The sequence below is a fragment of the Quercus suber genome, unplaced genomic scaffold (genome assembly GCF_002906115.3).
Source record: "Quercus suber isolate HL8 unplaced genomic scaffold, Cork oak 2.0 scaffold_1202, whole genome shotgun sequence".
NCBI classification, from domain to species: Eukaryota; Viridiplantae; Streptophyta; class Magnoliopsida; order Fagales; family Fagaceae; genus Quercus; species Quercus suber.
Window position 1 is genome coordinate 25,898 of NW_027070598.1, and position 14,458 is coordinate 40,355.

General features: G+C 33.2%; 2 protein-coding genes across 2 annotated transcripts; both read left to right on the forward strand.

Moving 5' to 3' along the window:
- Nucleotides 1-3,248: 3,248 nt before the first annotated feature.
- LOC112022465 (anthocyanidin 3-O-glucosyltransferase 2) lies at nucleotides 3,249-5,451 on the forward strand. The gene is given in 2 exon segments (XM_065769554.1): nucleotides 3,249-3,878; nucleotides 4,413-5,451. Coding segments are annotated over 2 exon segments (1,533 nt in total). The 5' UTR covers nucleotides 3,249-3,258; the 3' UTR covers nucleotides 5,326-5,451.
- An 832-nt stretch (nucleotides 5,452-6,283) lies between these two features.
- LOC112022456 (pollen-specific leucine-rich repeat extensin-like protein 3) lies at nucleotides 6,284-8,667 on the forward strand. The gene is made up of 3 exons (XM_024055052.2): nucleotides 6,284-6,607; nucleotides 6,705-7,472; nucleotides 8,245-8,667. Exons 1-3 carry the CDS (start codon nucleotides 6,523-6,525, stop codon nucleotides 8,274-8,276), a joined length of 885 nt encoding a protein of 294 aa, XP_023910820.1. The 5' UTR covers nucleotides 6,284-6,522; the 3' UTR covers nucleotides 8,277-8,667.
- The last annotated feature ends 5,791 nt before the right edge of the window (nucleotides 8,668-14,458 follow it).

Genomic DNA, 14,458 nt, shown 5'->3' on the forward strand with positions numbered 1-14,458 from the left:
TTTTCTTTTCTTTTTTTATTGAAGGATGTTAGGCCTGTACATTCATGGATAAGAATTCAAATTTTTTTTTTTTTTGATAAGAACAACCCTGTTCATGGATGAACTTTAGGCCCTTTTTTTTTTTTTTTTTTTTTTTTTTCCCTGAAGCCTTTTCTTCTTCTTCTTAATTCTTATACATATTAACATATATAAACCATGCTCGAGTCAGTTCGGTCTTCATCGGTGTGCACATCTCGGCATCGATGGCCGCACCGGTCCGACGTTGGCACTAAATATCTACCGTCAACCACCCTGCCGGAAACCTTCGGCAAAGCCTTGAGCAGGGTGGGGCGGGGTGGTCAGATTGGTTTTGTCGGTGCCGATATTTCCTTGAATAGGCCTAGCTAGGAAGTTATCCATACCCATTCTAGCATATGGAAATAAATTATAAGGAAAGTAACCAAAGGGCTTGTAGCTAAATTGGCACCTCTCCCATGCACAAAGTGCTTGGGGGTTTAGGAGAGAAAGGGTTCGAGCTGCAGGGTTAGCGGCATGTTATAATTATCTCTAAAAGAAAATTATAAGAAAAGTAAATCAAACTCAAGTAATTATAACCATAGGCCAAAATTAACAATAAATACACCCTTGCAAGTATATAAAATCATTCTCATCATCCATGCAACCCATTGAGTCCATCATGCATGTCTATATTCATTTAATTATATATATTCACCATGGACAAAGTTTAACTACAAAATTGGTTGTAGCCTAAACCTACAAAATTGGTTGTAGTTTACTCAATATCATTTTATTTGAGGTGAATTTTGATAAATTCGCTATTGGATTACATCTTCTTCTTATAACAAGATCAATAGTTATGTCATCAATAAATTGTTTAAATTGCAAGCTTTTGTAAGTTAAAATTATGCATAAAATATATGTTTATAGATCATATAGTAAATAATATCCAATTAACACAAAAATTGACTATGTATTAAGATAATAAAGAACTTGCAATTCAACGGTTAGATTTTCAAAATATGTAGTAATTTTTATTTTATTAAGTAAGGTTATAAGCAATTTTAGCTAAATTTTGTCCATTCACCATATTTTTACATATATATATATATATATATTTTGTGCTGAATTTCACCATATTTTACATATGCACATCCCATAATCTCCTCATACATAAGTGCTTGCTCACTTCCAATTCCAAGTGCTATAGACTAAAAATTATCATTTCAAGTCCTACCTTGTTAGAGACTAACAGTTATCACTTTAATTTATTGTACTAAAAGACGTCGTTTTAAAGTTTATTGTGGATTCAAAATAACCATTTTAAGTTGTTAAGGAATATATTATAAAACTACTATTGTAAAAATATTGGGTGTCAAAATACCTCGTGGATAAGTTTATGAGTTAAAATTTAAATTTCAAGGGAGTTTAAAAAAAAAATTAAAAGAAAAAACCTTAAGTTGTCACTTTAAGACAGCCCAAATATGCATAGAATCGTCATTGGCTTAGTTACTTCAATTAGTGAACCTTTTTATTATCACATAAGAAACTTAAGGGTTGAAGTTAAATATTAGCTATACTAAAATTTGATTGGTGTTTTATTATAATAATGAGTAATTATTGAGGTTCGAAACTCACCTATATCAAGATATATTTAGATATTACTTATTACCGAAAATATTATAGTAAAATAATTTTAAATATATAAATATTAATGTAATGCCTAATTTTAATAAAAATTTTATTAAATCAGACAACTTGTGAATCCTATCAATAAAACATGGCCTCTTTATAGAGATACAAAATTAATTTCAGCACCATCCAAACTCTCTCTAAATACTAGTTATTGTCTTGACGTAATGATTGAATACAATTATCATTGAATAGAACGAAATTATAAATAGAAATTCTATTGTAAAAAAAAAAAAAAAAAAAAGTCCCATAGAGTTGACAATTTTCGTACCCTTTCAAGCAGTGGCGGAGCCAGGATTGTAGTCTAGAGGGGGCAAAATTAAAAGATGATATTAAAAGTGAAATTAATCTAAAAAAATATTAATCAACAATAATAACAAAATAAATAAACAAAAAAAAATAAATAAACAATTGTAAGCAAATATGAATATATTTCATATTATTAAAATAAATAAACAAAAATAACTAATTCATAGCTACTAAAAAATTTACAAACTGATGGAGTAAGAATGTGGTTAGTTTTACTTAAAAAATATAATGAATAAATGTTTGAAATGATTTTTTTGTGATTTGTGACATGTCAATTTGTAAGACATAAGTTGTAAAATTTGTAGTATTTCTAGCATCATTCAAGGACAAAATGCTGTAAAAAGTATCATAAATAATAAAAATGGTGTAAATAATGATATAAAATAAAAAATAAAAAAATAGTGAGATAGGTACAAGTTGTAGTAGGACAAGACAAAAATAATAGTTTGGTCACTCTTAACAAGTAAAAATCTTTTTTTTTTTTTTTCTCCGTGTCCGTATATAACTACTTTATACTCCTATTATTAAAAACTTTGAGGAGTCACCCTCTTGCTCCGCCAGTGCTTTCAGGTCACAATTGATTAGCTGGCGTGCATGCATCTGGGACCAATTGTCCAAAAAGAAAAAAAATAGTCCAACAATAATTGTACTGATTTAGATGCCGTCGACAAGTGAGTCAGATATTTTGTCTTCTAAAAATGTAATGCTTTGCCTTCGTTGAAAATATATGGTTGATCTTTAAACTTATTTTACTAAAGGGATGGTTAAAAATTAATTATTTATTTTTGTTCCTTTGATTTTTCCCTTTCATTTTGTATACATATATGAAGAAAAAGAAAGGACGAACATTAGGTGAAAACTCAAAGCTGCTAGTAACAAGCGAGTGAAGTGAGATCATTACGTCAAAAAAAAAAAAAAAACAAAAAAAACAAGCGAGTTAAGTGAGATCAAGATGAAGAGAGCAGAGCTTGTGTTCATCCCTGCCCCGGGAATAGGTCACCTTGTTTCCAAAATAGAGTTTGCAAAACAATTACTTGACCAAGATAACCGTTTCTCAATCACTGTTCTTGTTATAAAGTCAACCTATGGAACCAACATGGATACATACATTCACTCACTTGTTGCCTCAGAGAGCCGTATAAAGCTTATACTTCTTCCTCACATAGACCCTCCTCCTCAAGAGCTTTTCCTAAGGTCTGTTGAAAAATATGTAAAAAAAAAAAAAAAACAAAAAAAACAAGCGAGTTAAGTGAGATCAAGATGAAGAGAGCAGAGCTTGTGTTCATCCCTGCCCCGGGAATAGGTCACCTTGTTTCCAAAATAGAGTTTGCAAAACAATTACTTGACCAAGATAACCGTTTCTCAATCACTGTTCTTGTTATAAAGTCAACCTATGGAACCAACATGGATGCATACATTCACTCACTTGTTGCCTCAGAGAGCCGTATAAAGCTTATACTTCTTCCTCACATAGACCCTCCTCCTCAAGAGCTTTTCCTAAGGTCTGTTGAAAAATATGTTGCTGATTTAATAGAAAGCCACAAAACCCATGTCAAAGAAACTATCATCAACCAAGTGTTACCCAATTCAAGTTCAATTCCACTTGCTGGGTTGGTGGTTGATATGTTTTGTACAGCCATGATTGATGTAGCACATGAACTTGGTGTACCATCTTATGTGTTCTTTACTTCTAGCGCAGCCTTTCTTGGCTTCATGTTCTACCTTCCAAAACGGTATGACCAATTGGGCACTGAGTTTAGAGAATCAGATCATGAATCAGACATACCGAGTTATGTGAACCCGGTTCCTACAAGTGTTTTGCCTTCATTTGTTTTCAATAAGGAAGGTGGGCACGTTTGTATGGTAAACCATGGAAGAAAGTTTAAGGGAATTTTTTTTTCTAAATAATTAGCATCTTGAGTGTCTAAAACTCGAGTTTCAAGATAAAAATCGAGTTTTTAAGCCTCGATTTGTAAGCCGATAAGTGTGATGTGGAAAAAAATCCACGTGGAAATCGAGTTGTAAAGACTCGAGTTCCATAAACGCCACTATAGAGCTTAAAAACGTCACTATAGGGCTTGAAAATGCAGATATAAAAATTTTGCAGGAAAACGCCGCTATAGGACTTAAAAATGTCACTATAGGGCTTAAAAACGCCACTATAGGACTCGCTGAACCTGGTATTGAACACATAAAAATTTTTTTGCAGAAAAACGCCGCTATAAGGCTTTAAAACGTCACCATAGGACTCAAAAACGCCACTATAAAGGTGATCAAAATAAATTTTTTTTTTTGCATGGAACTCGATTTTCAAACACTCGAGATCCATGTGGCATTTTCAGTCCAACAACACTCGCGAAGTGAGTCTTTAAGACTCGAGTTTTAAAATAGATCTCGAGTTTCTAAAACTCGAGATGCTATTTTCCTTAATTCTTCACAACTTTGCCTAACTTACTATATACTTGGCATTTACGTTGTTAGTCTGTCCATTCCCCCAAGTTTAAGGAGGCAAAGGGTATTATTGTCAATACGTTTTTGGAGCTCGAATCCCATGCGATAAGCTCATTTTTAGACATTGAAATACCTCCTGTTTACACACTGGGGCCTTTGATTAAGCTCAAGAGTCAGACTGATTTTAGTTTTGGGGGCATTAATCAAGCTCAACATGAGAAGATCATGAAATGGCTTGATGATCAGCCTCAATCTTCGGTGGTGTTGCTATGTTTTGGAAGCATGGGCAGCTTTGGTGCATCCCAATTGAAAGAGATTGCACTTGGGCTCGAGCAAAGTGGCCACAGGTTCTTATGGTCCATACGTTGTGCATCCTCAGAAGATAAGCTTGCAGCACCTAACGATTGTATGAATCTTGAGGATGTATTGCCACTAGGTTTTTTGGAAAGGACAAGCGAAATTGGGATGATATGTGGGTGGGCCACACAAATGGAGGTCTTAGCCCACAAAGCTACAGGAGCGTTTGTGTCGCATTGTGGATGGAACTCAATCTTGGAGAGTTTATGGTATGGTGTACCTATTGCCACATGGCCAATTTATGCAGAACAACAAATTAATGCTTTTGAGATGGTGAGGGATTTGGGGTTAGCCGTGGAGTTGAGATTGGATTATAGAGTTGGTGGTGAGGTTGTGATGGCTGAGGAAATTAAGAAAGCAGTGGAATGTGTGATGCAAGGTGATAGTGAGGTGAGGAAAAAGGTCAAAGATATTAGTGAAAAGAGTAGGAAGGCCGTGATGAATGGTGGATCTTCATCTGCTTCTCTTGGACGGTTGATTGAGGATATATCCAGAAACATGGTGCTCGTGGAAAAGTGAAATTTATGCATCTTTAGATTATTAGTGGTTTGTTTTGTGAGTACTAGTGCACTTTATCTTACATACGTATATTGTTGGGAACATGTCAAGAAAAACTAAACTAAGTCAAATTTGAAATTTGAGACAGTTGCCCAACAACTATCATAAGTAGTGCATACATTTAGCATGATGATTGATTAACTTTTTGTCTTCGATCTTCAATGATTGCCCACGGGTGAAGATGTTATGGTGGATGATTAATTAATTTTAACTGATTTCTCAAAAAATAATAATAATAATAATAATTTTAACTGTATTTTCTTGTTTAGCCTTGCAAGTTCCAATTACACTAGGCTTTTGTGCTTAACACTTTTCCTGGTAGAAGCCATATGATTCAAAGTTTATAAATGATTAATAGTCAATAAAAAATTGACAACCCAAAAAAAAAAAAAAAAATCCATTATAATTTGTGTATGCTTCTTAGCGAAAAAAATTCCATTGTTGACACTGAGCATTATGTACACATATTGGAATTTTGAATGTTGATTGTGCAACCCTAAATGAAAAGCGAAATGTTTTGAAATGCTTATGATGTAATTGCTGTATGAAGTGATGAGTGAGCATGCTTATGATAGCATCTCCATCTTTGTGCTGTCTTGGAACCATGCTCCATATAAGCAATTTTAGGATGCATTATAATTTTATGTAGGGTACTGTTACAAAAAGGAAGGAACCAAATTAAATGTGTAGACCAGAAATAGTATTTTTGCCTTAAAATTATCTCTTTGAGTGTAAAACAAGCAAAACAAAAGTGTAGAAAACTCCAATTAGTTATTTTATTTTATTTTTTGTTCTCTTTTCATTTTCCTCCTCTGCCAAGCAAGAATATATTCTAAACAAAATTGAAGGAGAAAATAAATTCAGTAATACACCTCTCTAGAGAGACATTCATCTTACGCCTTTATCCTCTCTGCATATGTAACCTTGCAAATCTGTTACAATGTGACAGTATAAAGCAGTGACAAAGGAATCAACTTTTGTTTTTCTGTGATTGATAATTTCACTTTTTAGCTATAGAGTTAGCATTCTCCTTTTCCTATTAGCATAATGGTTCTATATCAATCGCCAAATGTTTGTATAGATGGTGTCAGAGGCAGGAAAACCACACACATTGGAAGTTCTGGGTGTTTTGGCTAGGATTCGACAGGCTATTCAATTATGGTTTCAAGAATGGCTTGTATGAGATTCAGTATTTTTATGCTACACATCTCTATTTACACTACCACACTCATTACTCTAAGTGGTAAACATTGTTTTCTAGTCCTACTGTCCTAGTGGTAAGTTACTGACAGTTGAAAAAAAGTAATTTTATAACAAGTTTATGTTTTGTTATATTGCAGAGGCAAAAAGTCATGCACAAATGTTGAAATTCCACGAATTGGTGAAGAAGCTAAAAGCACGAAGCAGCTTGGATGTTGTTCCTCCATTGGATTCTTCAGATGCTGAATTATTTGGCATAAACTCTCCCTTCTCTATGCCACCTTTTGAGACACTAGCGCCAGCTCCATTGCCCGAAAAAACTCCTCCATTTTGTGTAAATGCACCATTAACTCCAAACCCACCTTCTTCAACCACACCATATCCTATAATCTACACACCCTTACCCCCTCCTCCACCACCTTCAAAGCCCAATTTTCCTATCCAAAGCCCACCTCCAAGCATACCCGAAAGCATTTCTAGCCCACCGGCTTATTCCCCGGTCCCTAACCCACCAGAATATGTGCCTAGCCCACCTAGTAACAATCCTAGTCCACCCTATTATGGGCCTAGCCCACCCAAACTTGTTCCAAGCCCACCAATCTATCTACCACCTCTAGCTTTCCCACCACCAACAGTACCACCACCCCCTCCACGTAAGGGGTCACAACTTGCTCAATGGTGTGTTGCTAAGCCAACGGTGCCTGATCCAATAATTCAAGAGGCCATGGACTATGCTTGTGCGTCTGGTGCAGATTGTAAGTCAATTCAGTCGAATGGGTCATGCTATCAACCAGATACTCTTCTGGCACATGCTTCTTATGCTTTCAACAGCTACTGGCAGAAGTCAAAGATTGGTGGAGGTACATGTGATTTTGGAGGGACTGCCATCCTTGTCACAGTGGATCCAAGTAAGTGGAACGTTCATATTTTGAGTAATTTTAAATCTTAAAGACAATATTTTTCGTAACTGTTGTAATATTACTTTTTTATAAATGTCTTGAACAGTGATTATGCATATGCTGAACGGTTGTAAAAAAAAGTTAAAAAATATGTCATATATCTGAAGTATCATTTGAATTTCTCAAAATTAAAAATAAGATAACAAAGTCAAGATTGATGGGTACATAACTACATACACCACACTGCCAAATGCACTTTATTTTTGGATGAATAATATGTGGTACAAAGATAAGTCTGCCTTTGGTTGTATATGGGATACAAAAATCAAATTTGTCAGTTTCTATACTGATTACAAGTTACTTACCAAACAAAATATATGTATACCATTGACTACGCTGAGCAACTTGAGGATATGGTCTCCTGTACTTGGTAAATTGTCACCACATGTCCTCATTATTTATTTAGTTCATTTCATGTGATGTGAGATTAAATTTCATGAGCATGGAATATGCCATTAAAAATTGTGGATTTCGGAGAGCACTGCTTGCTTCTGGAGAACCCTTTAAGTTCCTTAGCCACATGAAAATTAAAATGATGCTATATAGCTTGGAAGTAGCCATTAATTACGAATGTCTTACTTTCTTGTCCAGCAGAGTAAGTGACAAAGGAAGTTATTCACTTGACCCTACAGATAATATACTCTCTCTCTCAGAGACAGATGGTGTGTGCTTTCATACAATTGTCACTACTAAGAATTAATTGTTTGATACGCTGTGGCAGGTTTTGATGAATGCCAATTCATCTACAATTGATTGCGGAAGAGTGAGGGCAATACTTGATTTTAGAGGCTATTAAGGAAAAGAAGAAGAAGAAGAAATCTCTCTCGAAAACGAATTTTGCAATGCAAGTTGGCTACTACACATTGGTTAGATGCGTGTATGATGTGGATGTTGGCACTATGTATCATGTATGCAATAGAGTTGTTGCGGATATATCTAATATGTTGTCACCTCCTTTTCATCCTTTTATATATGGAATATGCCTTTTGCATGTCCCAAATTTAGATCTTTTTACTAGCAAAAGTGATGGATGTTGGCACTATGTATGCAATAGAGTTGTTGCGGTATATATCTAATATGTTGTCACCTCCTTTTCATCCTTTTATATATGGAATATGCCTTTTGCATGTCCCAAATTTAAATCCTTTTCTGTCTATGTGAATGTTTCTTTCTTTCCATTTTTCCCCTCCCCTGGTCGAACCAAAACAAACCTAATTAGATGCCTTTAGTTGTGCAAGCAAGATCTAGCTTTTAATGCGAAAAGGAAATCAATAGAGCACTTAATTCTAACAAATGCGCTTCTCAACAACAACAAAAATAATTCTAACAAATGCACAAAATTTTACTTTTTTTTTAATTATTTTTTTATATAGTTACAATATACTGTTAATTTCACAGCTTGAACATTTTTTCCCTGGACCCCCCAAACACTTTATGTATAGAAAAGTGTCAATTAAGTTAAAAGGCTCTTTGGCCACAAATCCACAAAAATTTACTTGGTTCAACATATAGATGAAAAACAAATATCATCTTTGAACTTTGATTTTACCGTTAATTTAGTACTTGTGCTTTTTTTTTTAATAAACAATTTATTAGTACTTTATCTGAATTTAAACAATTAACGTTTGGATTTTAGATAAAATTATTTCATTATAGTGTAATCAATTTAATAATATGCGGCATTTCAAAATTACTGATAATGTGGTAAAATTATATTAAAATAATTTTCATGTTTACATATTAATATTACTTAAAGAGCAAGTGAAAGGAACAAAATGATACTCATGTCAAAGTCTAAGGGAGATATGTGTTAAAAAAAATTATAATAAATAAAAATAACAAACTAAGGAGCACTTAAAGTCTCAAAACTCTAGGGGTGACAAAAGGGCAACTTGGATTAGTTTTGGATAAATTGTAATTACCTAATTACACATTCAAATACATAATTATAAACACCTAAAACATCACACACACACACAAAAAAAAAAAAAAAAAAAACCCCACAAATACCGAAATGATTGAAATATCCTTGTAGCTTCCAAAATACCTTGAAACTTGCAAATTTACCAAAATACCCTCCGAAACCTTGAAAACAATAACCAAAATACTCTTATATATCCAAGATGCCAACATAACCCTTTTATAACCTTGAAAATGACCAAAATGCCCCCTTAATCATAAACAATGAACAAAATACCTCCAAAACTCTAAAATGATCAAAATACCCATAAGCCTCCAAAATGATTGAAAAACTCTTTATGTCATGACTCAAGCAGGCATTAGCCAATTTGTGTTATATCACAAAATGGCTAGTCAAGTTATAATTGAGGCCCTCATAATAATTTATATAACATAGTTTGAGCTAATAAACATTCAAGTGTGACTTAGCACATACCCACCAAAAAAAAAAAAAAAAAAACACTCATTCAATCAAATTAATATAATTAGAGGCATCACAATCTCCCCTAATTAAATTTCTAACATCTTCATCGGAGCCCACATTGTGTTGGAGTGCCCCTGAGCACACGTTGGGTTGTAGTTCCTCTTAAGTCACATGGCATTACTAGATTGGCTTTGATACTATTTGTCTTGATCCAAGGAAGTGCTAGTCACATATGTGTATACCCTAAAACGACTAGTCACGTTACAAATGTGCTCCTAAACATGTGCATAACTTTATCATGGATCTAATCACTTAACCTAGTAAACACTTAAATGTAAGACTCTACACATGCTTGCATAACACTAATTCAATTCAATCCACATACTTCAAGGTATCACAACCTAAAGGATATACCATAAAAAAAAAAAAAAAAAAACCTTGAAAGCTCCAAAATACAAATTATAGACCTGAAAAATGATCAAAATATACCCCCTTGGGGCTCCTAAACCACCAAAAGGACCAAGATACCCTCTAAATCCCTTAAATCATTGAAAAAAAATTCCAAAAACCTCCAAATTGACTAAAACACCCCTAAAACCTTCAACAAAACAAAGTCTTATGCACAAATTGTTTGAAGTCAGCTATGGTGCTTTTACATACAGTTAAGGTTGGTCACATGTATTCTTTTTCTTCATTCTATTCCACTCAATGTTATAGTCTATGTTACTTCCTTAATTAATGCGTTTTTTTTTTTTTTACTACTTCCACTAATGTTATTTTTGGTCTTCTACTACATTTTTTGTTCATTAACTTGAATCAACTCACTCATTTTTACTCTCTCTCTCTCAAAAAAAAAAAAAAAACACACACACACACACACACACAACACATTTTTACCGGTACATTAATAACTAATGATGACATTACTTATTCATCTTAACATTCTTATTTAACTGCACACATTTTATGAATATGTTGCTTCTTAATAGCCCACATTCAACATAACTGGTATTATAGCAACTTACAAAGTTGTCTCTTTGACTTGATAGATATTTTTTGATCACACAATACTCTTGATGCACTTCTCCACTTCATTTACCTTGATCTTGTCCTATGATTCACATCTTCTTCAACCTCTCCATCTTTGTGAATTATTGATCCAAGAAACTAAAAGCTCTCACTCTCACTACAAAAACGTGGGATATATCTGCGTTTTTTTAGCCACTTTACAAGAAAGCGGCTATAGCTGATCTATAGAAACACGGCTATAGGTCCAGTTGAATAAATTTTTTTAAAGGGTGACCTATAGCCCTCTTTCAAATACGCAGCTATATGTAACACCCAATAAAAAAAAAAAAAAAAAAAAATTCTTCACTTCCCACATACACCCCCTCTTTCCCACCTACATCCCCACTTTCCCATCTACCCCCACTTTCAGCTTTTCTTCTTTTCTCTTTCTTTCTTTTTTCTTTCTTCATTCTACACCACTACTCCAACGTAACTCTTCAAGTTCTTCTTCTTTCCTTTTTTTTTTTTTTCCTACTTCACATTTGGGTAACTCTCTTCCCCCCCCCCCCCCCTTCTTCTTTCTTCCTTCTTCACATCTAGGTAACTCTTTTTTTTTCTTCTTTTTTGCTGCTTTCTTCTGCAAGTCAGCTAGGTTCTTCTTTTATTTTTTCTTTTTTTTTTCTTCCTTCTTCACTTCAGAACAACTCTTTTTTTTTCTTTGTTTCTTTTGCAGCTTCTTCTTCTTCTTCTTCTTCATCTCAAGCACATTGATTTGTCTATAAATCTTTTTTTTTTTTTTTTTTAATTCTATGTTTAGTTAGTAAAAAAATGGAGGAGATGCTGAAAATTTTGAATGAAGTGGATATTCTAGCAATATTTGTGTCTATGTCTTGATTTGGATTTAAGTTTTGATTTTGAATTTTTTGGATCTGTGCTTGAATTTGTGCTATTGTGTTGCTGATATTGTGCTTATGTTTAAATGAGTTTGTGTTCTTTTGTGTTTCTGAGCTTGTACTTTTGTGTTCCTTGATTGGATTTAGTGTTAGATTTGGGTTGGTTTTGTTGAATGAGAGGAGATTCATGGGTTTGTATTCTTATATTTTGGAGCACGTTGTGTTTGAATTGTCAGTATGTTGTGTTTGATTTTGAATTTTCTAGGTATGTTTGTATTGTGAGTATGTTGTGTTTGATTTTGAATTTTATGGTTGTGTTGATTTGAATTTTATGGTGTTTGTATTGTGAGTATGTTATGTTTGATTTTGAATTTTCTAAGTTTGTATTTGATTTTAAATTTTTGGGTTTGTGTTTAATTTTGAATTTTTTGGGGGAAAAAAACCCAATTTTTTTTTTTTTTGGTTTAAAAAAACCTATAACTGCATTTTTCAAAAACGCAGCTATAGGTCCACAGCCTATAACCACGGTTATAAATGCAACTCAAAGCAGTCTGTAGCCCGTTTTTAAAAACCCGGCTATAGCTCTGACCTTTAGCCAGTTATAAAAACAAGCTATAGACTTGCAGGGGGCTATTGCTGCATAGTATAGGCCGGGTTTGTAAACGCGGCTATAGGAAACGTGGCTATATCCTATAGCTGCGTTTTTGGGCTCTATAGCCGCATTTTTGAAACGTAGCTATAGACCTCTTTTTTGTAGTGTCTTTAATATCTCTTGACCATCAAATCTTACCGCCCCTTTATCTCTTTTTCTATTTTTACTAAACTTACATTCTATTTAACTTTTCATTTTCTACAATATCTTGTAAGCATAGATGGATCATCACATTACGTCTTGGCGATCCTCTGAGGGAATATTAAGAAGGCTTTGATGGTTAAGTTAGCACATAGTGTTTTAACTATGGAGTTCTTTTGTCTAGACATTGCATACCTTTGTCTTGAGGGTAAAAGCTATGGATTTCTTGAAACATGATCGCCACTGATTGCAATTACTTCTAAAAGTTAAGTGCAAATGAAGAAATGCAAAAGTTTAATCGTTTCACTTTAATTTCTTTAATTGACTCACGAGATAACAATCACTTTAGACATATTTTATCTTATTTTAATTGGTAAAAAAAATTAATAAGATTGTGAACTATATGCACCATTACAGAAAATTAAAAAAAAATAATAATAATTTAGGCAACAGGTGTGAGAGACTGAAACTAGAACTCTAAAAACAAGATGATTCGTGGAACCTATTTGGGAAAAGTGTGGAGTTGCCACTTATTTTTATTTTTACAAAAAATAAAAAAAAAATGAATAATTTTGCATTGCATTGGAGTAACCTTTACAATTGATAAAAAATTACAAAGCTTTGCTCCTAGTTACATTCAAAAGAAAGTACAGCTTTGGCCCAAAATACATTCTATCAAATTAAAAATTACATAATAGGATAATGATATGAAACCAAGATTTTAGATCTAGGGACTAGGATACAAAGTAGAAAGGTGTTAAGTACTTCGCACAGAAAATCCAATCTTCTAGATTTAAGATGACCATTCAATATTTACCAGCACAACATCATAAAAAGCATACAAACTGTTAATATTGAATTAAATTTTCAAAATTCAATTGCTAGGTTTCTTCTTGGATCTAGAATTAAAGTTTTGTTAGCATTCATAGATCTATTTTTGATCATACAAAAAAAATTATTAAGAAAATATTAGATATGTTTTTGTAAAAGCAAAAAGATTGCGTTTTTTTAACCCAAAAAAAAAAAAAAAAAAAAAAAAAAAGTTTTTCATAAGGATTTTTTTTTTCCTTTTAAGATTAGGTTTTGTAATAGCAAGGAAGATTATTTTGACCCATGATTTAATCAAGGAAGATGACTGGAATGACTATTCATGTACCCCAAAAATCATGATTGCATTAATGCATTAATTCATTCATTGCATAGCATAAAAATGATCTTGAGATTTTAACAGTCATGATAGTATTAGTTCCCAAATCGGATTGTCAAATCGAAAGATATTGCATGATAAAGCACGTCAGCATGCATTGTGTCTAGGTAGAGTCGACACGTATGATTAGTTTAAATTAATTTTGATTGATTAAACAATTAAAATTAATTAAATAATTTTGTGATTGGTTGACAATTAGTGTCTAAAATAGGATTACTTGCATGGGAATAAAAGGGATAATTGAATAACAATAAAATTGTGGATAATCTGAGCTTTATCCAAATTTCTTTTAGGGTATTTATCTTCAAGATAATTGTTCTTGAAAGACCTGAACTATCCAGAAAAAAGATAAAAATCTTAGAATATAGACTGAAAACATGTCTAAGTGCAAGACCCGGTTCAAGAAAACCTAAAAAAGGAGTCCAAAACGCACCCGAACTTGAAAGTACGATCAGCCCCCAAGAGTACCATTCGGCACTTTTGGAATGCTGATCAACACTTTAAAAGTGCTGAATTGCACCCTTAAGGGCTAAGGCCCAATTCTCTTTAGGTGCCGATAAGGCACACATTTTTCGACTTTTTCATAAAAAGATGCGTCCTGATTCGCATTCTACCCATCATTGCTTATTTTTTAAGCATTCCAATCTCTAT

Coding starts and splice junctions, on each gene's coding strand:
- LOC112022456 (XM_024055052.2), top strand. CDS start 6,523: ATGGTTTCAAGAATGGCTTGTATGAGATTCAGTATTTTTATGCTACAC. Junction 6,608..6,704: donor CACACTCATTACTCTAAGTG/GTAAACATTGTT, acceptor GTTATATTGCAG/AGGCAAAAAGTCATGCACAA. Junction 7,473..8,244: donor CCTTGTCACAGTGGATCCAA/GTAAGTGGAACG, acceptor ACGCTGTGGCAG/GTTTTGATGAATGCCAATTC.